The following is a 27,195-nucleotide window of genomic DNA, read 5'->3' on the forward strand; positions in this document are numbered from 1 at the left end:
AGAGGGCTATGTAGATGTTTATCAGCAGTGTAGTAAAAATGCGTGTGAAGAATCAGTACTTTTCTCCCCCAGTATATCCTCCTGAAATAGATAATTGATCTTCTCAAGAAAGCTGCAGGACTCCAAGAAGATTTACTGTGACTTTCAGGAACAAGCAGAACATCAGCCTGGCCTTGACAGTTCGATGCTCTGGCCAAACCCTGCTGCACTGTAATGCTCCAGGACCACTCAATTGGTCTCACCTTGTCGATGGGAATACAGGAAAGGAACCTTCTCCTCTTGCCTCAAAGAACAGTGGTTCTACTTCACTCCTCAAAAACTCCACCATAAAAGATAAAAAGGGTGTTGCTTGAGTACTGCTGTATTGCAGTGCCCTGCGATTGCCATCTGGCTCCTTGGGTTTCTTTATTTATAGAACGGGTGGAACAGGAAAGTTATTTTGATTTATAACCCCCGTAATTTTTTCTGTTTTGTAACAAACATGGCCCAACCAGTACAAGCAGTCTAACTCCAGGATGTTCAGAGGTCTCTTGCCCAACAGGTTCAAATACTTGGCTCCGTCTTCTGTATGAGAAATTAGCAGTTCAGGCAACCCTTAAAAATAAATACTTACAGCACTTGGAAAATTAATATGTTCCCGATTCCAAGGGGGATTATAAATAAAAAACAAAACTCACTAAGCATTCCCATTGCAGAAAGTTTTACAACCACTATTTCGCACCATGTTCCCAATATTCTCCAATGACTGAGAAGGAACAGTAAAATTAAGAAACCCCTGCCCAGGCACTTTCAGTAAGAATCTGGCCAGACATCTTTTTAAAGAGACTGACATATATGCTAATTGCTTTTTGAGACGATGAGAAGCTCTACAATTATCACGTGTATTTTGATCTTCACTGATACCTAACAGCTGCAGGAAATTACACACTGCACCATACCTGCTGTAAGCTTATCCCTTTTCTATCCTGCTATTAACCGTTCTCCTTTTTGAACTTGCAGCATCTCCAACTCCAACCACCAAAATGGAAGAAAATGCCAACACCAGCTTCGAAGAAGATTTTGAAGGACAGGCGACACACACAGGCAAGGAAACTAACTGCATTTTTTTTTTTTTCTAAAAATAAGCCGAACTGTCCCTGTTCACTAGGGAAGCCCAGACTTCAAGTAGGTCCAACTGGTTTGCCAAATCCCTTGCACAGAAACATAGGCTCCAAAGCCAACGAGAATGTATTTTGGACTAAGTGACACTCCTCACGGAAGGGCAGGTAACACCAAACTGATCTTTATACCAATTCTCCTCATACCTGAAGCAAATGGCAAACGCAGAAGTCAACTGAAGAAGCCACCAACAGCAATAGCACAATGCCGGTAGGTCTTGTTGGTTTATTGCTTCAGTCATGAACAATGGCCTTTCTTCTGGGGAAAACAGGAGAAAACAAAAGAGCAACAAAAAACACACGCTAGAACTAGATTATAAGGTTTCACTATAAAGGCTGCATTATTTTTTCCTTCTTATAGAAGGAACATTCAGTGCTAAAAGCGAACCTATAAATCCTTTTGGCAAACACAGCATAGCATTTAAAAGCTTTAAAAGCATCCTTGCTCAGAATCACAATTCTTTTTAATCCAGCACTCAATCACCATGATTTTTATGAGTACTGACATTGTATTCAGCTCTAAAGACAGGTATCACTTCATCCCACCCCACCAATAGGTAACTATATGGCAATCGTTCCCTCCCTGTTCTTCAAGAGCTTCTTTTTCTTTGTGCTATAATAAATGTAACTCTTGTCATAACTCTTTCTGGTGTTCTTTCTGAACCAGCCTTGCTGCTGCTGGCTAAGATTATTATATACATATATTCTTTTAGGGACCGAAATGTAGGGCACTGCATCCACACCTAGGCTTCAAAATAGTTTTGGGAATCAGGCTACTGTACCGGTATCGCTATGCCAAGAGGTTCAGGCTAATTCTTGCTTTGGAATCTTGTTTACAAAAGATCAGGTCCCCTTCCCTTTCCACCAAAGGGTGTAAAGCCTTTAGCCAATACTTCAAGATGTTGAAATTTAATCCAAAACAGAGCCTTGGCAACGGGCAACACCTCATCTCTCTCATGAGAGGGAGAGCTGCTTACCTAGCCTGTTCTAAATTTTCCATAGAAATAAACTCTGAACACACTAAAATATTCCTTGTTTTTGCTTTACAATCTAAGATGCAGATTAAAATGTTTCATTTTGAAAAACACCACTGGAATTTTGAAATGAATTTTTTTTCCCCCATTTCAAAGTTTAACTGCTTTAATCAACCACCTCCAAAGACCAAGAACTGCATTACAATCAGAATTATCATAGCATTTTCCTCGCAGGTTACTCTTGCAGTGGAACATGTATGGGCTTAAAAAAAAAAAAATCTCAAATATCCTCTATTCTGTTTTACTCGAGTCCTTAACCATGTTATATATTCAAATACACCGTCTATAGAGAAATGCAAACATACTTCTACAAAACAGTAGCTTTGGCCAACATGTGAGTTTTAACAGGTTTCGATATCCTCATCCTTGTTAACTACTCACGTAGTTCACCAAGATCCTTTTACAGGATTCTGATAGAAACCAGACCACCAAAGTGATCCAGGTTAGAAAAGAAACTCTTTCTTTCTTTTGGAAGCTAATGTAACACATTGGTCCCAAAGCTCTTGTTTTCAGCACTCTTAGAGCATGTTCTGTAATGAAGAGGGGCAAAGAGATAAACTGCAGCACAGAAGGACAAATCAGCAAAGAGCAGAAACTTCTTAATACAGCTTCTTGTGGCAGCCAGTTTCTCATCTAACTTCATCTCTCTTAGGGCCCAAAGGTGTGATCAATGACTGGAGGAAGTTTAAATTAGAAAGTGAAGATAGAGACTCCTTATCCTTGAGCAAGAAAGAAATTCTTAGACAAATGTCTTCACCACACAGATCTTTCAGTAAAGATGATAAAGACACCAGAGAGAGATTCTGCCGTAAGGTAAGAGAAGAAAAGCAAAATAAATTAATTTTGATTCTATGTAAAACATATTGGTTATAAGCCAGAAAATCCTGAATTTGCCAGACTCAACTCCTTTGCAACTTAGCAGAGCTCACACAATACAGAGAGAACAAATGCATGTCCCACCATCTATTTAGTCCTCTCAAGCAAAATCTCACTTCAGTAAGACAAGCAGTATGTTTCACAACAACATATCACACAACACAGAACTTGACCTTTCTTCCTCCCTTCCTTGCCTTAATGCTCTATCCTTGGTAAAGGCAATGGAAAATTTTTAACGTGTTTAAAATCCTACTAGTCAGGATAGAGCTCTGAGCCTGAACGTCACTCATTACCATTTATCAGTTCTGAAAGGGGGGGACCCAAAACCCCAAAACCCCCAAGAATTAAACTTTAACCCCACTACAGTCACTGGCAAAATTCCCACCAACTCTGGAATATCCAGAAGTTCTTTTTTCAAATATGGCAACTGTCTTCAAGACGATCAAGTTGACATGCAAGTGTTGAGACAGGATCTTCACCCGTCTCTTAAAGACACCTTCCAAAGCCACTGTAGGAAGTGACTGCACTTCTGCCTAAACTTTCATTGTGATGTTCTTTAGAAAACAACTTAGTCTCTTCCTGTTTCAGTGCCAATAGACTACCACTTATTAATATAATATTCTCTCAATATTCACAGATGAGCATGCAGGAGTATGAATTAATTCATGATGAGCAAGAAGATGAAAGTTGTCTACAAAAGTACCGCAAGCGCTGCATGCAGGATATGCACCAGAGGCTGAGTTTTGGTCCAAAATACGGTTACCTGTGTGAGCTGCAGAACGGGGAACAGTTCCTGGAAGCCATCGAGAAAGAACATAAAACTACCACTGTCATTGTCCACATTTACGAAGATGGCATCAAGGGCTGCGATGCTCTTAACAACAGCTTGACCTGCCTGGCGGCTGAGTACGCCACTGTGAAGTTCTGCAAGATCAAGGCCTCCGACACGGGGGCTGGAGACCGCTTCTCAAATGAAGTGCTTCCCACTCTACTTGTCTATAAGGGTGGGGAGCTTCTGAGCAATTTCATTAGCATTTCTGAACAATTCAATGAGGAGTTTTTTGCTGTGGATGTGGAGTCTTTCCTAAATGAGTATGGGCTGCTACCTGAAAGGGAGCTTCCAGGACTGGGAAATGGGAACACGGATGAGCAAGACATTGAATAATTAGAAAGCCATAGTCCTCACTGTCTCCCTTTCCTCTTCAGTATGTTGTGAATCAATCCCAGTAACACCCATCTCATTTAGAGAAGGCTGTCTTTGCTAACTTACTTGTAAGATACATATATATATATATATATATATATAAAAAAACATTGCTTAACTGTTAGTATGTGAATTTTACTTAAAACACATACAACTAGCAGTCCTGTATATAATTACTTCTGCATCAGCCACAAGTAGTAGGAAGAGCAGGAGATTATGCTGGCGATCTCTAAGAAATTGAGGAAAAAAAAATTAAAAATTGAGGGCCCATGCGTGTCTCCACTAAGCACAACAAGAACTTAATTTCATCAGGAACAGGACTGATCCATCCCTTTGCATACACAAAAGCCATCTCCGTGCTCTGGAATTACAGCGAGTCCTGGCTCCTCAGATTCACTTCTACCAACTTCAGTAGGAACAAAATTTCATCCAACAGTTTTAAAGATAAACAAATAGCCTGATGTCCTTGCAATCCTAAATAGCTTAGGTATCTAGGACGTTATTTTATGCTTCTGCACTTAACTTTCAATATTCATGAAAATAAAGAGGTTAGCTTATCACTTCTCTAAGTTTGTCATCCAAACAGCTAACACAGACACATTATCAGCTATTTTCAGTTCATTGTTGCTCCATATTTTGAACAGTAATATTTAAAATGTCTGTGAGTTACTGAAAAAGTATATTGTGCTTATGTAATAACTCTGAATAAAGCTTAACAGCTCTCAAAACTTGCCATTGGAAGTGTGAAATATATTAGTAGTGTATAACCGTAACCTTAAAAACATGTGAAATATTAGTAAGCACTCACTAGACATTTACTAAACTTAAAGTCTTAAGTTTCGCTAAAGGGATGCTGCTGAGAACTACAATTTAACAATTCATCTGAGAAGACGACACAGGGCAAACTCACTATAAACCTTCCTCTGTCTCTCTGTAGGTGTAAAAAAATCCACATCCTCCAGTTCTGACACAAGACGACAAAACATTAGCAACATTTCAATGACTTCATTGCAGACCAGCAAAACTGAAAGCTTAATTGTACTCTGAGGATAGAAATACCCATGTCTTACTCTGAGGACAGAAATATCTGTATCTTAACCGCACACAATTTTGCTGATAACATTTGAGATAATCAAAATGTTAAGGACTAATTTCAGTACTCATACAACTTACCAGTTTTTATTTGATATGATAATTTCACTTTTTGCTCACTTTGGAGTGGGAGCTTCATATTTTGTGGTCAGGATCCTACCACAAAAACGTCTCCCTGTGAAATTCTGCACATGGATCAGAACTGAGTGGCCAGTACCAACCAACTATTGCTGCAGTGATGTAACCCACGCATTAAAAGCAGATTCTTATCACTCTTTTAAACATGTTTTTTCTCCACTTTTCATTCACATGGAAAATTCACAGGGGTAGATGCAAGTTACACAGCTTTCCAACAGATCTGCCCAACAAAACAATTCTACTCCAAAAGATTTGGGAAATATAACCCTGCAAAACATTACTGTGACTTAAACACAATTTATGCCTTGTTTTAAGTAATGGTAAAAAAAAAAAAAAAAAAGAAAATCTATCTTTTTTGTTTGTCCAACTTTACGGACTATCAAAATGCTTCTGTATGTCTACTTTCAATATTGTTTTGCCATGGATTAATATTTTAACAGAGCACTAGAAACCTCACCTCGTTATACACTAGGCAATACGAATTAATTTCCTTATCATACCTTAACAATGTACAATCTTCTTCAACCTGTAAAACAATTCATGATTTTATTCCACCAAGAATTCAAATAGCATCTTCGCAAAATGCTATGATTTCTGTGTTGTAAATTTCTGAATGCAAGTCATAAGTTTTTCTGACAGAACTCCAGGTGGAATAAAGCTTTTCCCTGCTTAGAGCAGTCTTTTTTCCACTTACAGAAGCATGATGTTTACCCCTCAGCTAAAATCACCTTCACTTTAACATTTCATTTGTATCAGTAGGTCAGCTCTTCAGAAAGCTACCATTTGCAGACACACCTAACATTATGAAAGTCTCATGATCTTATAGCAGGTTATGTAGGAAATAATGAATTCTCTTCTATTACAAGAATAACCAGCTCTTTGAGCAGCAGGACAATATTTGTCTTGTATTTTTTGATGAGAAGTTTTAAAGAAGAGGCTTGGAAAATTTATGTCCTCTACACACCAAAAAAACTCCACATAACTAGTGGGAACTTAACATTCTTGAGAACTTTCCTTCTTTGCCAAACTTGGTTCAAAAGTTATTAGCTTGATCACGTAAGCTTCACTTCTTAGAGAAACCAGGCTGAAAGCAAAAAAAAAAAAAAAAACCAACACCCTAACGAACAACCACCATCACAGAAACTACATTTATAGCTAGTTGTAAGAAATAAGATGACACTCCAATTTATGAGACAGATTAAGCATGCTTAAGCAGGATTTCCTTCAACCTGTAATTTAAAAAAAACAAAGAAAAAGAAAACACACATATAACACCAAGCCTCAACAGAAGCTCATGACTAATAAAGTTGCAAATAAAGCTCTGATCACAGCAGTCATCTATATTTCTGCAGAAAAAAAAACCCTTAAAAACAAAAAGCAAGACTTGACTCAAATATTGAACTACTGTTGAAAATACTTGAATAACAAAAAGTAAATGCTTTAATAAGCACATGGGAGCAGCCTTCCTGCTACCCTCAGCTACAGTTACTCTTCCTTTTGACTCAGAGTCACAGAGACCCTGAGTGTCCTCAAATATTCTGATGCAGACAAAAATGGAGGAGAGAAGGGAACCAATTATCAGTGGTGTCACTGCTGATCAAACGAAGAACAGAAGCTCTAGTAGATGCATGTATGTTACTGGCATGCCGAATGCTACCCCTCATACACGAGGAATTATAAATCTCATCACTGAGGCTTTTTAAAACTACATTTTAAAACTACATAGCACAGAAAATAAGGTTTCTGTAAAATTATTCCGTAACATCAATTTTAGAACTACACTTAGAAGAGCCAGATTTTCAGATGTGGAAGTCCCAACTATTCCTCTAGACTCTTACATATTAAAATAAAAATCTATTTGCAGTCCTGTATATGAGTTAACAAAGCTCAGTTTCAGCCACGATGGTGTTTTCACAAACTGAAAGATTCAGAAGGGTATATAGGTAGCAGGAAAAGGATATATCTATATGAAACCTGAGCAAAAACTAAGCAGCATTTTAGAAATACTTATAAAAGGTTGCTTTCCTTTTTTTTTTTTTCTTCTTTTTTTTTCCCCTTACATGCATCTTTTTGTTTTTCTAAAAGAACGTCTTTTCTTACATTATCAACAGCTAACAGTAGAAAAAGGATGGGAAGCAGGAGGACAATGACATCTCCTGTTGATCAGTTCTGTAACTCTTAGACTAGCAAGAACCTGCTTTCTTCTACATCCACTATTTCCTCATGGCTGGAAGTCTCAACCTGTAGATATAAGTCAAACTACTTATTTTTTCTTTGACAGGGTTACATTACTTATTACACAGATGGTGGTTAAATGCAGTCTCCTGTATTAAAGCACAAATCTCATGCAAAGCAACTTCTTTCTTTGCCTTCTTTCAACCTTAAACCGGAAAATTGCCCAGAGAGGTTGTGGAGGCCCCATCCCTGGAGGTGTTCAAGGCCAGGCTGGACGTGGCCTTGGGCAACCTGGTCTAGTGGGAGGTGTCCCTGTCTATGGCAGGAGGGTTGGAACTCGATCTTCAAGGTCCTTTCCAACCTAAACCATTCTATGATTCTATGAAAATACACTTCCACAGATCCTTGATACCTAGTTAGTTATAAGTTGAAGGATTAATTTCACTGTCTGTAGTTACACCATAAAGAAAAGGATGATTTACTAAACATTGAATAAGCTTGCAGTGGGAGAAGAAAAAGAATTCTATGCTAGGGGATCCATGGAATAATACCTCCAAACAATCTCTACTTCTTACACCACAAGTGCTAAACAAGAAGAACTATCAGAAGAGCATTTCATGAGTTTTCTTCTCTGGTGTAAGATATTTAGCATCTCAAATTTTGCACTTCACTTCGATGGTTTAGTTTCAAGGAACAGGCAACTACAGAATAACCGTTTTGTATTTTACCTCCAAAAGCATACCCCCCCAAAAAAAACAAACCAAACAAACAAAAAAAGAGACACGAGAACGGGCAAAAGACAAATTTCTTTCTTCTCATTACTGCCCTGCTCCTCCTTCTAATAGAGACTTTAGCAGAGCAATTTTTAAACCAACCATATTTTGAAGCATGTTAAAAAATTCATCTCATTTTCTGGATAGCACTCGACTTCCTCCGGAATCAACTGCTTCTGCATAATGCCGTTTTGCCTATTGATTCCACCCGTTTGCACAGAATAACAAGCATCTATAAAACACATGGCAGTTGAAGGACTTAGCTGAAAACAGCGCCTCCATTACATTACAACATTCACTTTCCTCTGAGAGGCCCTACTTGAGCAATACTGAGCACAGAAGATCAACACTATGTTTCAAAATACAGTTACAATACTAAAAGCAGGTCTTTTTCCAAACATGTAAAAACAGAATACACAGATGAGGCAATGGTATTTGAGACATCTTTCTCATAGTTGCCTTTTATTAAAAGTATTCCAGTACATCCTTAATTATGCTTTAGAACTATATTTATTCTTAGTGTTCCAGTGCCTTCATACAAAAAAAGAAATTTGAAGTGGTTTTAAAATGCCCTAAAATCTGAAATTCTTTTCTATTGTAGTTCAGATCCAAGTGAACATCACATTTCATACACAATCTATTTTTATTAACCTTGCTAGAATTCTTCCCTCCTTCTGCTCTCCTCAGGGCAACTAAACAATAATGTTATTGCCTAACAGGGAAAGCTATGTTTATAGTCTAAAAATCCTGATTAGCAAATAATTTTGGCAAACTGCATTTATCTACAAGATAATCCACAAGGGCTGCCTAGATGTAGCTCTTGCTGAAATAGTTAATATTCCAAGAGAATAATGATTGAATCAGAGCTGGACAGAGAAATCCTCATCAAAAGCCACCGAGTAAAAGGTGGCATAAACACATCTCAAAAATTCTACACATTTTATTGGTTTCTGGGTTCAACAGGTCTTAAACTAAGCTATTTACAGGCTGAATTGGACTAGTCTTTAAACTACTAGAAACTATTTGTATACCTATTATGGTAGTTAACCAATATTACCTAAAACAATGCATATGGTGAAATGTTGGCTTCATTAAATATAACTTTTCCCCCGATAAACTTTAACAAGATGAGATTTCTCTTAGCAAAGGAACACTTAAAGCAAGACTCGTCATACCAGGTAACTATCCTAGTCTGAAAAACACCAGTAGTAGCATTTTGCATTAAAACAGCAAGTAGGAAGAAAATGAAGGTTCTACATTTGTTTAAGGGATATTTCTACAAATTAATAGTCATTTATTTATACAGAGTGACAGGGTTAGTTTCTTGTAAACTTGATTCACCTTCTACTTGATATTGTAACCGCATGACTCTACTTGGTATAGTATGTGCATGCTGGAACAAGGTAACTGAACCTATCATTACAATTTATATTGCACATCTAACTGGCGCTATTTAGGCAACAATTCTTAATTACTAATATATTAAACCTAGATGTTTCCATCTTGTAACTGGCCAATACTTCCATGAAGCTCCGGTTGCTTGAGTTTAATCACTGAAGTAATTGAAAGAGAAGATCGATGCAAAGACTGCAACAGCAGCTGCTATTACCACACCTAAAACAACAAAGGAAATGCATTCAGCGAGTGGCAAGGGCGGCATAGTCATCAGCAGCTAGGGTGTGGAGGGCAGGGTCAAGGTGAATGACAAGCAGAAGGAGAAACAATAAGAGCCACCCCAGAAAATATCTACCACTGCTACGCCTAAATCTAAAACTACTATGTCAGGTAATTAAATTATAAAAGCTCCACCTGGCATTTCTAATCAGAGTAGGATCCTTCCAGAAATCCAGTTGACTGCATACTTCTGTAGTACCTTAGCCATGTCCCTGCACTACTGATTAATTCTAGGAATCAGACTTGGAAAATTAACAAAAATTTTAAGCTTTAAGAAACAAAAGCTTTCAAGTTTTTTCTTTTCTGTGTGGCACTGCATCTACTTTGTAGCACAACAGTCATTTGCCTATTGATTAACATGCTTGTTACTAATGCAGTTAAGACGACAATACACAAAAAACCCACAACACCTGAGTGATGATTCAAGGGAAAATATTTTTACATTCAAAGTAAACACATATTTACTGCTACTACTCTTTAATCTTCCAGTTACCATGTTCTACTTCTAAGAATTAGTAGAAAACAGAAGTTACTGTTTTGTTGACTAAAACGTAACTGTATTTTAATGAAAAAAGACAGTCAAAGCTCACAGCAAAAGAATTGTACTAAGTGCAGACAGCTACATGAGACCTGGGAGAAGGAGTATCATGGAGATGTTGCATTTGAAAGAAGAGTTTTGTGGCTGATGTTCCCTGAATTATTGAGGCTGACAATTAACACCCAAGCCCGTATGTATTTGTCAGCTTCAGAAGATTAGTGATTCACTAGCAGATTTATGGATGCCTACTTGACAAAGTCATTCAATTATGTTGGGTTTTTTTAAGTATAGAATTATAGAACTGGTGGCTCTCCAAAAAAGAAATAAAGCCATGTGAGCCTTTTGTATTGACTTGTAGGCTGAACGAATGCAAATACTGGTTTTGTACCAACAGTGGGCTGTGGTTCTTTCTTCCCCAGAAACACTCTGCATCCACAACACCGAAATGGGCACTCATTTTAAAAAGGTATTTCATTAATCTCATCAGTTTATTAATAATACTGTGGAATTTAACAATACTGAAAGAGCCCATTATAGTTTCTGGATTGCCATAGCAAAATCAGGGAAGTAACATACCTATATTTTGTTGAAGTTTCAACAGCAACGTTGCTTTGGTCACTTGATTCTGTTGTGTGTCATCCATGTTGTCAGTAACTGGACAAATTTCAACTGCATGGAAATCAAGTGAAGAAGTAAATACTAGGTGAAAAGCTAACATTTGTGTTCTACAGTTGAATTAATGCAAAAGGCCAAGAACTTAATATCAACTTTATATATAGTACATTTATGGTAAGAAAAAAAACAACAGTATATTGCAGTAGAAATGGTACAGTAGCAACAGTATAGTACTACGCTATTCTATATGGCTGGAAGAGTAAAAATTAAGACAAAATATACATTTGTGAAGGAGTTCCTCTTCTAAAACTCATTTTCCACACCCTGCTTCCAGAACAACATATCCAACCCCCTTTATGTAACCTGGGGAGAATTTGCCTGATCTGAGAGGGAACCACCAAAATCAACCATTAATCACCTTCCAAGATCAAAGTTTTCACTTAAAAGCCATTTGTTCAGGCTACATGCAAACACCGTTGCCACTAAAAGAGTGAGCCCAGCATCATTTCCCTACCCAACAGCCATAAACACTTTTTTCCAAAGCACAGAAATTCCTTTTTGAAGATCCCTTAAAAATACATTTTCAGAGCAGACATAGAGGACACATTCTCCTTTGGAACAATTACTAAATCCTTAGGACTGCTCAGACAGGATGTGAGAGAGCTTGACTATTTCCAGACCGATGGGACTCAAACCCATATCTATTTCCTTTCCAAAGATTTTCCTAGTCACTTGGCTATATCCAGCTTGTTAGAGAGGGGGAGAACAGAAAGAAGGGGATTAATCTTGAGTCTTCTAGCTGAACGTGTTCATTTGTCTCACACAGAGCAAGCATGCTTCAGACTACACAGTTCAGTGATAAGGCTACTTGATGGTGCTGTGCCAAAGGTCTTCAATTTGCTTTCCTGTCCCCAGGATAATTTGCTAAGGCATCACTTGTCAAAAGTTCTGATGACAATTCAGTAGCTACTACAGCAGATATCTTCTGGACAAGTAAACAGTAAGAGAAAGTGTTTGTGCTATTGCAGAGAGATCTGGACAGAACAGAATGGGCATGCTAAGAAAAAAAAAAAAAAAAGAACTAACAGATTGTTCTTGTTCAGAAGATGACAAAGAAAAACCCACAGCAGTACCAGATATGAAGTTTTAGCAGTCCATGGAATACTGATCTAAACAAAAACAGATCTCCCATTTCCAGAGTGGAGTTGTCAATCACCTATAAATTACAAATTATATAGTTGAGTAATAAGGCACATCCCTTGTATGATTCATATGAAAAATGATTCATGGAAAAGTACTTTCTCTATCATATCATTAGCTATGGGGGAAATGTATAATCTAAATGTGTGATCAGAACGGTTGTTTCTGTCATCTGAGATGAGTCATGTGCATGATTGTCTTCAAAATCTTAAGTCAAACTTGCACAAGATCTGTTGTTACACAAAAGCTAGACATTTAGGACCTTCTTTTGCCATTTTTTATCCCTGAACCCACTGACTTCGTATAGGATGCATTACAGCAGAGCAATTAATAACTGTCCAATATGAAACTTAACTGGATAGCAAGATATATAGATATACACACACATACATTAAACAAACATTGCTTTGACATCTCTCTGCAATCTGCACATACATATAAAATAAAATAACAACACAAAATTTCAATGCAAGGGGTGCTTTTTTGAAGAGAAATTACCACCTATCTCTGAAGCCCACTGGTACACAATGAATCCGTAGTTTCATGATTATTTTTTCTATACAAAGGAAAGCACACCCTACTCTGCTTAAAATATGAGCAGAAACCTTCAACTAGAGCAAATGAATTATTAATTGTTGCAAGACAGCTTTTTAAGTAAGTACCTTAACTAGCACAGTAAGACCACCACATTCTCTCCAAACTACTTAATAAGAGATTTCAATTCCCTAAAATAACACATCACTTCTAGAGAAGCTGACCACATTTCTTGGGTCACCTTTGAAGCCTAGATCCTGCAGGTTTCTTTCTGCTTTAGTTTTGATCAGCAAGTAGGATGGTTTGTGCCCTCTAACTTTGTTTCTTTGCACCTTTATAAGAACTGTTGCACTTTTCTGAAGGTAACTTTTGAAGCTACAGATCAAGCCAGCAACGCTTGCTTCCTCAGGGGGAAAAAAAAAAAGAAAGAGGAAAAATGAAAAAAGAAAGAAACACCCTTGAGCTATTTAGTTACCAAAGGCATTTATACCATTAAGTTATGAAAAACCTGCATTTGAAGCAGCTGTAGTACGAATCACACACAGCGTTTCCAAAAGCAGATGCTTTCTAGTACCAATTACATGAATCCTTAATTTTTCATTAATTCTTCAATTTGCTAACAAAGATAGGGAAGTGATTACCACTACTGCAGTCTTATTTATGTTTATCCACTCAGGGTATTTAACACACCACCCCCACCTCCTGCACCAAGGAGGAACAGGGATTTAGTAAAGCCAATCATAAATGCAAAGCTTTCAATTGTTTGTGTTAAAGCACTAAATACCCTGAAACTACAGTGTTAGAGCTATTTTTATCTCTCGGTTATAAATAGGTCAGGTTTTACTTTCTATTTTCCATGTAACAATTTTAAAGCATGACCCAGTAGTGACCTCACTGGAGAGCTGTACATGGAATCAAGAGAATAAAACCGTAGGAGACAGCAGCAGAGGCTGTACTAAGTAAGCACATAAAACCGACCTTCTCAAAATTCCTTTATTTCATATGTTTTGACTAAAAGCTGCCTAAAAATAAATCTTTTGGCTATACTGATTAGATCCTCTTCTTCTCAAGTGCTTATTTTAAAGAGCAACATACAAAAGAAATTATTTGAAAAGCCAGCTCACATTCTTGAATTTTAAACAATTCTTCTTATCAGCAAACTTTCCGCAGAAATTCACTATGGATAGCATTTCCAGTTAATTCAAGGATGGTCCCTAAGACCACAGGAATTTTGATAGAGAGAGAAAGGCTGATGTTAAAATTAACTACAAACCAATTTTTATTCCATTACTGAATATTCATTATTATTAATAAAGATAGTGCTAAGCTTTGAGAAACAACAAATGCTACCCAAATTGGAATGACACACTGAAAAAGCCTTTACACAGGGGAAACCTCAAACTCTCATTAGGTCACAAAAACATGTTTAGAGCTATACCTAGACACTTCATACCAAAGCACTAATAAAAATCAAATTGCAAACTTAATGCTTTTTCTTACAAGGCAGAACACTTCTTTTTTTTTTTAACTTAACAAGTCTAATTTCTAAAACAGCCTTTCTGGCTTCAATAAGAGTATACAAATAACTTGTGATTTTAATAAATCACAAGTTAATAATGCCATAACAATAATTAACAGAATCAATCAGCGTTATGCTGATAGCACTATTACTATCATCTCTATTAACAGAACCCATTCTATGGGCAAACCTTATGGTGTCTAATGGGACAAGGCCAGTCTCAGGTTTTTTCTGAAACCCTCTTTGTATGTTTTTCCCTTTCCACTGCTATGCACTTACTTTAATTTACATTAAAAAAAAATAAAAAGAAATCCCACACACTGAACTCTATAACCAGCAAGCTACAAGAATCAAATCTTTGTGATGCATTGCTGTTAGTTTAATTGTGCTTTCTTCCTACCTCCAGATTATACATTCTTACATACACAATAAAGTTAAACAATCATCTCTCCCTCCCATACCTATCTCCACTGCTACAGTATTAATTTGCTTTCCTAAGTTATACTAATTCTTTAAAGCTCAATAATCACAGAATCACAGAATTATCAGAGTTGGAAGGGACCTCTAGAGATCATCTAGTCCAACTCCCCTGCTAAAGCAGGATTGCCTAGAGCACATTACTCAGGACTGCATCCAGGCGGGTCTTGAAAATCTCCAGAGAAGGGGACTCCACAACCTCCCTGGGCAGCCTGTTCCAGTGCTCTGTCACCCTCACCGTAAAGAACTGTTTCCGTGTATTTGAACGGAACTTCCTGTGTTCTAACTTGTGCCCATTGCCCCTCGTCCTGTCACTTGGAACCATTGAAAAGAGCCTGGCTCCATCCTCCTTCAACCCACCCTTTAGATACTTGTATGCCATAATAAGGTCTCCCCTCAGCCTTCTCTTCTCCAGGCTAAAGAGTCCCAGCTCTCTCAGCCTTTCCTCATAAGGGAGATGCTCCAAGCCCTTAATCATCTTAGTTGCCCTTCGCTGGACTCGCTCCAGCAGTTCCCTGTCCCTCTTGAACTGGGGAGCCCAAAACTGGACACAGTATTCCAGTTGTGGCCTCACCAGTGCCGAGTAGAGGGGGAGAATGACCTCCCTCGACCTACTGGCCACACTCTTCCCTATGCAGCCCAGGATTCCATTGGCCTTTTTGGCGACAAGGGCACATTGCTGGGCCATGGATAATTTACTGTCTACCACAACCCCCAGATCCTTCTCCTCCAAGCTACTTCCCAGCAGGTCCGCCCCTAACCTGTACTGGTGCCTAGCATTCTTCCTCCCCAGGTGCAGGACCTTGCACTTGGTTTTGTTGAACCTCATTAGGTTCTTCTCTGCCCAGCTCTCCAGCCTGTCCAGGTCGCGCTGGATGGCAGCACGGCCCTCTGGGGTGTCAGCCACCCCACCCAGTTTGGTATCATCAGCAAACTTGCTGAGGATACACTCTGTCCCCTCATCCAGGTCATTAATGAATATATTAAACAAAATTGGACCAAGTATTGACCCCTGGGGGACACCACTGGTTACAGGCCTCCAACTAGACTCTGTGCCGCTGATCACAACCCTCTGAGTTCTGTCCCGCAGCCAACTCTCAATCCACCTCACTGTCAAATAATAATTTGCTTTAAGATTATTAAAGTTACTCTTATAATGCAAGAGAGATTTTTATTGGCTTTCCTGTTTTTCTTGAGGTTCTTGAGCTGTGTAGACCTTTTACTTCTCAAGATAATCAGTCAGATTCACTGCTAACAGGTTTAGTTAAAACCTGGGAAAATTGATTACTTTAGAAAGATATAAGAATTTAAGTTAGCTCTGAAATTAAGAAACTCAGAAAACCCTCCAGGTACACAAGTAGGTCAAGTAGAGTATCAGTAGTCACAGTTCACGCTACACAGCAAGCTCGTGGCTACATTTTTCATTTTTTGTCCCTAAATGCCAACATCAAAAAGTCTTTAAAAGTTCCTATCTGAGAATTAGTGTTATTTAAAAAAAAAAAAATAATATAAAACTGTAACCTGTAGCTTATATTCACACTGATGAGAGAAAAAAGGGAAGAAAAAAAATCTCTTCCATGAGATCACAGGAAGTATTACTGAGATGGATTTAAACTACAGATTTAGCTCCTACATTAAAATCAGAGCTGTGCAGGGGTGGGGGGGAGGGGAACAAAACAACAGAAACCAGAAATATTCAGAAAAAGAAAGTCACTAACTAAATTATAGCAAAACATTTGTATTAAAAGGAATATAACAGTCTCATAATCAGATCATGAACTTTAAGACATTCAGTAGAAAATGAAAAGCTCTCTCAATTTTCTTTCCATTTTGGGTGAATCACAAAACTTCAGTTTCGTGTACTGCATTTGATACATAAATTAGAACAAAGAAAGGTACTTTGTATTTCTGAGAGTTAGGTTAACATGAGCACTTTCTGAAAGACACATTAGACTATATACATATTTTTTTTAATATTTAGTGAAAAAACAGTAGATTTTACTAAAGCTCTCAACTTCCTATTCTAATTTATTCTAAGTAGTATCAGAACTACTCAGCTCTTAAACCAGTCAACATTTTCGTAATCCGTGATGCATTCTATCCTGCTCTGAGATACTGTATTTACCTGTGTTAATTTCCTCTGCTATATGGATATCTTCAGCTTGCACAGACTGATCCAACATCTCAACAAAACGTTCCTGAATTTCTCCGTCGGCCTCATCACCAAACTTGTAATCACTGAACATCACACTGGATCCAGCAACAGGGACAAACAGTCTTTGAGGTAAGACATGATATTCCCTCTCAAAATCTAAAAGAAAAGAGGGAAATATACCATCCAAATAAAAGCCTTGACAGTTGTGATAAGATTCCTCATTAATCTCTAACCATAAGATAAAGCTATTGCAAAAGAACGGCTAAAGGTTTCCATGTAAAAATCCTGTTTTCAGGCATGGCTTGTTTAGTTGTTAATGTTTTATGAGTTTGGGCTGCTATTACACCAATCTACATTCTTACATTAGTCTCTCAAGAAATATCCGAGAGACCTCCAAAACAGACCATAAAATGCTAAACAGACCTTTTTTCATGTTTAAAATTACTAGCAAAAATACTCTGGGAAAGACTGCAGATAAGAGTTTACACAGAACAGCACATGATTTCAACACCACAAAGGACTGCAAACATTTGGCTGCTTTATGCCATAAAGCCACACAGTACGGGTGCCACCTAAAGAGGAAACTGAAAACTGCATGCAATTGAACAGCAAGTTTAAATCACGCAGGTTGGATAAAGTTGGCTAACACCAAAGTGAACCACATTATCCTAAAGTAAATGGTAGACCTGAACATGAATCGTTTTTCCTTAAACAATCAACATGTTTCAATTTCTTTTCTATTTTTCCTAAAATCACTACCAAAGACAGTATCTTTTAAAAGGCTTTTCTTTATATGAGATCTTCAAATTGCTATTTCAATTAACTAATAATATTTGGTTTAAAAAAAAAAAACAAACAAAAAACAACAAACAACACAACAAGAAGAAGATAACTTGATACCATTGCACTGACTGAAAGAAGTTTAAAGATGCACCCAGCATGAGCTAGGCGATCTGGTCTCAGCATATACCCCCGAAGTTTTTAATATAATCATGACAGGCAGTTTTAGTTTCATTAGATCAATTTGCATTGTGTTCTGGCCACTGCATGGTGCTCTGCTAAATTCAAGCTAATGCAATTCAGCAATTATTCATGGTGCTGAAATATCTATTTCTTTAAAGACACAAAGCTGGTAAAATAGTATTTGATGAAGAGAAGTCAGTGCAGGGGGCAGAGACAACACAAATGATATATTTGTACAGTTAGTTAAAAAATAAAAAACAAAAAAATAAAAATCAGGATACTTCTTCACATCATAATCACCACATACAATGCCATATCTAACTAAATGGAGACGAACTATTGAACTTCAGAGCTCATGCCCACTAGCACTTGCCAAATAGGCTTCCATGTTTGTATATCACCTATGTCCAGCTGGTTCTTTTAATCCTACTGAACTTTAGCATACTTTAATATGAATAGGAATAACATAGAGTAATTAAAAAAAAATAATTAAAATGGGCAAATTACAGTTAGAAGTTCAGTGACAGAAGTTTTAACTACAGAATTTTTAACAATTACAAAATTCCTGATCAGTGAGAAAGAAGCTGAAATTGCGTTTTGTGGTCATAAGAACTAAATACAAACTTGGTGTGAAAGCTGCAATGCCGAAAAACAAACATATCTTAACTTGACAAGAATTCTTAGGATTTAAGATCAAGTAAAGGCTGCCAAACAGAAATCATGCCATTTGCTTTTAATTCTGCTCTAACCATACTGGAACTTCAGTACAACACCAGAATTTTCTAAAAGAACCAACATTCACTGCAAACGTAAGCTGGTGTTTTGTTGTTGGGTTGTTTGGTTTGGTTTTTTTTTTTTGTTTGTTTGTTTTTGTTTTTTTTTTGATTCCTACTTTTTTTGTGAGGTCCTTCATTTATAATCAGATCTTCATATAGTATTTCACACCGATCACTCAATGTGTTTATTATGTCTCTTTTCAAAGCCTGTAAGGACAAAGCGAAAACATCAGTAATATAAAAGCCATTTGCAAAGCTTTTGACTAGTAAGAAACAATAAAAGTCCCTCATAGCTTTAACACATGTTGAAATAATAGTTTTTCCAAGAAAATAAAAACTCTAAAGAGAATTTTAAGAAGTCCAATAAAGAGAAGCTAACATCAAAAGAATTAAAATTAGAAACAAACTGAACAAAAATGAAAAGCTGAGGAAAATTCTAGTATTGTTAGAATAACAACTGACAACTTCTAGATGCTACTATTAAAAACAAACAAAAATAATCGTAAGGCATAGACTCAATGGCAGGGGCGAACTCACTGAACAAATAAATCTATATTTTCCCTATACACATAAAAAACTTAGTCTGTAACCTTTTCTTAATTTTAAGAAAATTCTTCAAAGTCTAATCACTTTGACAATTTGTGCATTCACCAGATTCACCAGAGAACAGCCTTAGCAACAGGAGACATATCTGCCAGAAGTGAAAAAAAACCTGAATCCACCACATACACGCACAGATGGTTTCTAAAACAATCCCTATGTTCAAGGGGATGAACATTTTGCCCCCAGTTTAAACCATGTCATTTTGGCAGAGAAAAAACAGTATGACAAATTTCATGTATTTCAGAAAAATGTTTCTGATGAACTAACATCCTTTTCACTACCTGAATAGCTTCTTTAACTTTTGGCTTGTTGTTATGTATGTAGGCTCTGCATTTCACAGCACCTTTGAGATTTATGGAACCACTGCAGACCTGGACTGTAGCTGCTGATCTATGACTTGAACCCTGGGACTGAAAAATAAACATGTTTCAATTTTATCTTGTTACCAAGGCACTTGCAGCATGAGTAACAAAAAACAGAACTAGGAAATTAATAGCATACTTTAAGATGTGTACATATAACCTGTTTTCCCTCATAATTTATAACTCTACTTTTTTTTTTTGTAGTTTTGTTAGTTAAGACTGAAAACCTCTCTCCTTTTCCATTATGGAAAATGTATTTACTTTTCCAGATGTTCCATTTCTTGCAATTTAAATATTTGTGTCTATAAGACTTCTAAAACTTTCCAGGCAACTGGTTTGTGGCTGATAGTAGTATTGCAATCTAGAAATCTTGTCAATATTTTTTTTTTTTTTTTTTAACAGTGAAGTTTGTACATTTACTGTATAGTCAGCATAACCTACGGTATCCTGAGAGTCATCCCATCAGTCAGTACTCAATTACAAATCAGGTCACATTTAGAACTGTATCAAACTGTTGCCTAGAAATATTTGCCCTAATTACTTAAGCCATGAGTGTGCTGTATGAAGCACTCTAAGACAACACCTGGAAACATGGGGATGCATAACTTCTAAGAACTGCATAAACTACTTCTGCTAAAACAAAAAAAAAAAAATAATCCTTTCTCTGAAGCAGTTAGCCATTGGAACAATGCATCAACAAAATGTAACATTCCTAAAAGTTTTGCTGAACATAACTTTAGAGAAACCAAGAACTACTTGACGAAACAGGATGGCCTGTGCTGTGCAAGAAGCCACAAAACAATGCCTGGACACAACTGGACTTTAGGACCTAGTCTAGGGCATGTAATTCAGGCTTCAAGTCAGCATATCTTCTCGTAGAGAGGAAACTTCTGACATAGACCCAACAGCTTCAGATTATGATTCAGCTCACAGAATCTGTACCTTAATCCACAACTAGTGACTGAACTTCTAACAAAAGCATTCAAGTAAATGTCCATAGCTAACCATGGGAAGTTGAAGCATGGGGGTGATGCTAACTTCAGAAAGATGCAAAGTTACCTTGAAATCAACGTATACAGATACTAACTGGTGTCCTCCTAGCAAATGAATTAAGTTTGCGGGATTTCATTTCTATAACTAGTTTTTCAAATTTTCCTTGCAGCTGTACTGTGCAATTCTTAGACAATGCAATTGCCACAGGAAAAGAAATCCCAAAGACTCAAAATACGCAGATCTGTCCACAGTTTCACAGATAATATCCATGGGGGAATAAAAAGTCTTGCGACAAAATAAACTGGATTTCTAGACAGTAATTCAGAATATTTTTTTATTTTTCCTTCTATTTTATAAGATATCAGAGGGATTATACTTTACAAACCAGTAAATACTTACCAGCTGTGTCAGAACTTTGACATTAGAAAACTGAGTGCTGGATTGAGTATTTCCTCTTAACTTTTTCTGAGGGGAAAAAAATTCCATGTGTCATGAAACAGGAAAAAAAAAAATCTCCCTGAATCAAAATCTCCTCACTCTGGTACAAAATGTGCCCTCGTTCATAGCTTTTAAGAGAGAAAAATGGCACACAGAAAACAGCCATGAGAATATAAATACACAACTGACAGAAGAGATGAATGAATCAGCCAAACACATGTGTTTCCATTCCTTATTAAACATTTAGACATACGTAAGTCTTAGAAATCTGATCACCTATATTCACACCTTATTCATGTTCCTTAGTGAGGAGACAGCATATAGAAAAATTTTCAGTTAGACTTCACATCTAATTATTGTGTTCACGTTGCCAGAGGAAGAAGAGGCAATTTGCAGCAATGAAGATGGGAACACAAGCAGTCCTGTGTATTAGTTACCTGAAATATGCCGATTAGATCAAAAAATACTGTACATCTCAGCCAATGCTTTATCACACTGGAGGTTCTAACTACACATCTATTAGATTTCAATTCCTTGTTGTTCAGTACTCACCTGCCCTTCCAGTAGTTCTGTATCATCATCTTTAACTTGTCCATTGATCAGAAAAACACTGTCTTCTATTTGTTTTGACCATCGATTTAATCCATTCTTTAAAAAAAGTGGAAACACAAAAATCTCATATCAGTAAAGAGAATTTTGCTAAAGGAGTTGGACAGTATCATGCTGAAAATTATAGAAATACATATTTCAACCGTTACTCCAAGAGAGTTTTAAAGTCTCTGAAAACCCCATCTATATGTTTTTCCAAAGCTAAATCTTAAAACAAACACGTTCAGAGTATACCCACTAAAACCCAAGCATTTCAAAATATTTAAGTGCTACCCCAGGGATTTGATTTTTGTAGATATGCAGCCAGTTGAAAGTCCATTCATATTAAAAGCATCCCATACTCCTGTTCTAATTGGATGTAACCTTTCACTAGGTGAAGCAGAGGAGCCTTTAGTTGGAATACTCATGACAATTGCTAAATAAATTTGAGCAAAGGAAACTGCCAAGACTAAGCATAGCAGAAGGAAAGCGATCCACATTTTTCATACTACGAATGCTTCATAGTAACTTCAAACTACATTTAAAAGAGGGATAACTGCCAAACATCCTCCACCAATTAGTTTTACTCCTCTACTCACACGATTCAAATCTTCCTGTCACATTAATTTTCAACAGAAAAAGTAGTGTAGAGACCAACTACAAAACTGGTACAGCTGGTTAGTTACCTTAGTATTCTTCTCCAAGTCATGGCTAGGTGAAGTAGCAAGAAGCGGAATGTGAATATTAACATTTACTGTGCAGTCCAAAGCTAACCAGGAAGCCGACAAAGCACTCTGATATTTCCAATCTGCTGGTTTAGCTGAACTCTGAGAGCAGAAATAAGCAATAAAGCATCTAGACAAAACACTGTATAACTCAAGAGATTATTTTTTTTTTGAAACGTTACTTGTCATGCATTAAAAGCTGTATATGACACACAGGATGACGTGCTTACCTTTGGATCTCGCACATCATAGGTTCGGCAAACTACTCTTTGCTACTTAAAGAAAAAGATCCAGTGAAAAGCAAAAAATACTGAACAAGAACAATTCAGAATGACCTTGTTCTTAACTACTTTGTTGAGCTAATTTATGCTCTGAAGAAAGTTCTCACCTTTCATTAGGGTAAAAAAGTGGAAAAACATTTGACTATAAGCTCTAACTACCATAGAGATGCTGTCCCATGTCTTACAAATACACTAAGATCAATAGGTATTTACAGGGAGAACCACCAACACGCCAATTTGCAATTTGTCCTTGTCTCTCTCACCTCTCTAAGGAAAAGCCTTGCTTTCTCTCCCTGTATTATCTCATTATCAACAGACCCAGCTTTCTTCTGCAGCATTAGTAGAGATCCCACATGCCACTACTTGCCCACTTCCATGTAAGTATCATTGGTAACAGCAAGCTCAAGAAGCTATACAGTACTTTAGATGTCTTCAATGTATGCACAAGGGGGAAGGCACAATCTGATGCCAGTACACACACAAACCTAACAGTAAGAAATAATGGAAATTTTGCAAGGATAAGAGGGTCAATAGTCTTGCTAATGATTTATATCATGATAACTTCATGATTTCAATTTACTAATCTATGCCTACCTGAATTCAAACAACTTCCTCATCCCAATCTACCATTAAACCTTGCTTATAAAGGATACTTTTTTGTAGCAGAACAAATTTGAAGAGCTGCTCTGTCTGGGACCTCCTCCTCAGCAGGTTTCCAGAGCCTTCTTTTAGTCAAAGACTTTTCCACTGAGAAGATTAGCTAAAGATGAAAAAAGTATTACAGATTTTTCCACACAAATAATGCATAGTAATTTCTAGAAAATAGTCTTGCACTAAAGTTTTAAGTCCAAATGATATCATAATTACGCAGAAGTGGGAAATACAGCTTACATGCTACCCAAATGTCATGTTAAAAGAACATTCAACAAAGATACAAAGGCAGTGAAAGTTGCTTGCAAAAATCTTAATTCTGCTTCCTTATAAAATGAACCAAGCAACACAAATTCACATATTCAACTTGTATGCTTTTTCTCCCTACAAAAATATTACACCTTTATGCTTATAGGTTGAGGATCTGGAAAGACAGCTGTGCAAAACAGCTACCAATTAAAAAATATAAATTAATTCAGAAATCACTAATGACCTGGACACAGCTCACCTCTTTTTGCTGGATACTGGTTTCAGTAATCACAACAGAGATGTGATTGCATTGCACTGCCAAAACTGAATCTTGGATCTTAGGCTTCAAAACCTACCCATGTTTAGATCACTTACTCTGCTTACCTTATGAAAATGATAAAATGAACCTACATCTACAGGACAGAAACTAAATGTGGCACTAGATGCCCCAATACAGTAACAAAAATGCATTTTAAGTCTATCAGACAGTAGCATGTCCTAAGTAGTTTTTAAATATAAACCCACACACCTAAGCCAAATACCACTAGTTCTATATAAGATATTCTTTTCAAAGGAATCAGAATTTCAGATATTTCACTATTATAAACATCTCTAATCTCAACAATTCATTCAGACAAAAAAACGCTAACAATTGTGCCACAAGGACTTAGCTTAATATACACCTTGAGGATGTTTTCCTTAATGTCCACTTTCAGTAAATACAGTAAGATTTGCTACTGCAGTAACAAACATCACAAGAAACAGAAAGGTAGCAAATACAAGCTGTGGTACAGTTCCAAAGGACAGCGATTTCTGAGGTTTCAGTCTTAAAATCATACAGCAAACCAGAACATTCATGCTCTTAGAAATAAAGCAACAAAACAACCATTATACTCAAGACAATGATAGAAAACTATTCTGCTACACACCTAAAGATAATTTTGTCTTTCCACCAGGAAGTCTACTTACCCTGCGCAAAGCATTTTGACTATCTTTTGACAGTTCTGGAGTTGCTATAATAAATACACCAAGAACTAATAAGCCTCCAGGAAGCATTCTAGAAACCTTAAAAATAAAAATGAACATGTATTAATAGGAACCATAGATCTAGCATCCATGTAACTTGATATAAACTTTGAAAACAATACAGATATTTTGTTTTAAAATATCTGTGCCTGGTGTGGTTCAGAAGGTTCTTTGAGAAAAAGGCTTGGTATTACACAACTGATGAGACAGTTTTTGTAAGACATTTCCTTTCTGTTCCCCCCACCCCTTCATTAACGCCTACTGTGCTACCTGAGTAGCATGAGTAGTTATCCATTCTTCATCAACAGATGCCAGTTTTGAAGGACTGATGTTGTCGTCCTTCTGCTCTTCCTTTGGAGGCGTTCGAACAGCGTGAATTACATAGTCTCTTGGCAGGGAACACTTTCAAAAACATCAATATAACAAAATATACCATGAAGTTGATATCAAATCTAAGAATATAATGTTTAATATAGTAAGGTCTGCTTTACAGTAGGTATTGTTAAACTCTATAGTAATCTGTTACAAATATAATTACTTCATAAATCTGCCTTTGCCTTAAAGCTTTGTTCAGTGACAAGTTTTATCTTTACGATATTAATTTCTGTGTGTCGTATCTTTCACAAAACAATTTAAAAAGACTTGAGTAGTTGGTTGACGCTACAAACCTTTTACAGAAGTCCCTTCTGGTCATATTACCACCCTCCTGCTTTATACAAGCTCAACGTGATGTTTATAATAGACATCGCAGATGATTAAGGCCAAGAGAATTTTCCCCTATTAACATGAGTGAATGGAACAGACTTCAGATATTACACACTTACCTGTCCTATTAACAGGCCAGTGACATAAGGCTTTAATTTTGTGCTGAGGTCTGAAAGATACTGCCCAATAGCTTCCTCAACAAAGTAAGTTCTACCCATTGCTGCAGGTTTAGGACTGAGTATTGCAGTTTCAACCTACAAAACAAGTAACACAAAGTCAAAGAAAGTATATATAATACACTGGTTACATGAGTGTCATATAAAAGATCCTGAACAGGTTAATACTTTATCTGTCAATAAAAGTTAGTTAAGTAGCTTTATGATCTGCAAGTGCTTTTTTATGAAAAATATAACTGTCCATAGTAGAGGAAATAGTACATGATCGTCTTTTGAAAGAAAACTATTTTAAATACCTGTGACTGAAATGACATAGCAAGTCATGCAAGCAAATGCTAGGAAAAACATGTCTCCAAGCAACAATTTCTTGCTGCATCATGTTCCATCAGAGACCTCAATGTAAAGTGTTCAATTTTTGCGTTCACACTCCTCTTTGAGGGATTTTTTAAAATCCATACTTGTACTTAAACACACTGTGCACAATTTTCTTTCCAATTCCCAAGTCATTAAAAGTAGAGAGCATCCTAAAGGCCACCTTTACAGGTCCCATCAGCAGCCACATGAATCCAGAACCCAGGACATGGAGACTGCCACAGACACTCCTCCCTCCCATGCAGGCCTATTCTGAAAACGGCTTTGAGGGCTTTCACAAAAAACGATGAAAACGCTGAAGCTAAAGAGCACATGGGGAGAAAGCAAAGGGCATTCCGAGTCCCCGCAAAGGTGTCTGCTGGAGAGAGCTGCACAGGGATGGCGGAGCTGAAGCTCAGGGCCGGGGTGAGGAGGACGGCCGTCACCCACCTCCCCTCCCCTCCCCTCCCCTCGACCCACACAAAAGCACCTCTGCACCCACCTGCACCTGCACCCACCTGCACCTGCACCTGCACCCGGCCCACAGCTCGGCGGTCGCTCCCCCACAGCTCTCCCACCGCCTCGGGGCGCGGACCACCCCCAGCGCTCCCCGCACTAACCTGACGAGCGCAACCACCACCGGGTCCCCACGCTCAGCCACGGCCACCTCAGTGCCGCCTCCGTCGCCTCAGCCGAGCACTGAGGTGGCCAATGCACGCGTCACCAGCAGGCGCCGCTCGTGCCCCGGCACAGGGGGATGACGCACACCAACCCACCGCCTCCTCACGCCCTCCAGGCCCGAGCGCGGGAAAAGGGCTCGTCGAGGGAGAACGCAGAGCCAGCACCGCCATGCTTTGAGTGGCGGAAGCCGTAACGCCTCCCTCTGCGTCTCCCGGCGGCACAGCACGCCTTGGAAAAGACAGAGGCTTGGTGGTGAGCTTCGAGGGGAGGCATTCGGGACTCCTATGGCGATTTCAGCGGCTTTCACGCCTCAACCAGCAACTATAGCCTCACTCAACATGGCGGAAAGCGGTACCCCACCGGAAACGGAAGTGCTCTGAGGCGCGCTGCTCTCTTTCTGGAAAACTACGTTTCCTATGATTCCGCGGGGTCCGGCCCACCCTCTTGCGCATGCGGCACTGTGACG

The 27,195-nt window shown here is 37.8% G+C and overlaps 2 protein-coding genes across 3 annotated transcripts; one reads left to right on the forward strand and one right to left on the reverse strand.

Moving 5' to 3' along the window:
* Window positions 1–1,022: 1,022 nt before the first annotated feature.
* PDC (phosducin) lies at window positions 1,023–4,232 on the forward strand (the record flags this gene model as incomplete). The annotated part of the gene is made up of 3 exons (XM_082483517.1): window positions 1,023–1,083; window positions 2,844–3,004; window positions 3,705–4,232. 3 exons carry the CDS (start codon window positions 1,023–1,025, stop codon window positions 4,230–4,232), a joined length of 750 nt encoding a protein of 249 aa, XP_082339643.1.
* Window positions 4,233–8,889: 4,657 nt separating this feature from the next.
* Window positions 8,890–26,736, reverse strand: ODR4 (odr-4 GPCR localization factor homolog). 2 transcript variants are annotated; one of them, XM_082484376.1, is made up of 14 exons: window positions 26,669–26,736; window positions 25,641–25,775; window positions 25,087–25,218; window positions 24,760–24,855; window positions 23,544–23,650; window positions 22,840–22,876; window positions 22,571–22,711; window positions 21,849–21,944; window positions 21,258–21,323; window positions 19,785–19,913; window positions 19,017–19,107; window positions 17,132–17,317; window positions 11,238–11,330; window positions 8,890–10,063 (listed from the first exon to the last, which is right to left on the reverse strand). In XM_082484376.1, exons 2-14 carry the CDS (start codon window positions 25,737–25,739, stop codon window positions 9,996–9,998), a joined length of 1,341 nt encoding a protein of 446 aa, XP_082340502.1. In that variant the 5' UTR covers window positions 25,740–25,775; window positions 26,669–26,736; the 3' UTR covers window positions 8,890–9,995. The 2 variants fall into 2 exon arrangements, with proteins under 2 accessions (XP_082340502.1, XP_082340503.1); XM_082484377.1 differs by lacking the exon at window positions 26,669–26,736 and having other exon boundaries at window positions 25,641–25,869.
* Window positions 26,737–27,195: the final 459 nt, after the last annotated feature.

This window comes from Vanellus vanellus (genome assembly GCF_965231255.1).
Source record: "Vanellus vanellus genome assembly, chromosome: 5".
Classification (NCBI taxonomy): Eukaryota; Metazoa; Chordata; class Aves; order Charadriiformes; family Charadriidae; genus Vanellus; species Vanellus vanellus.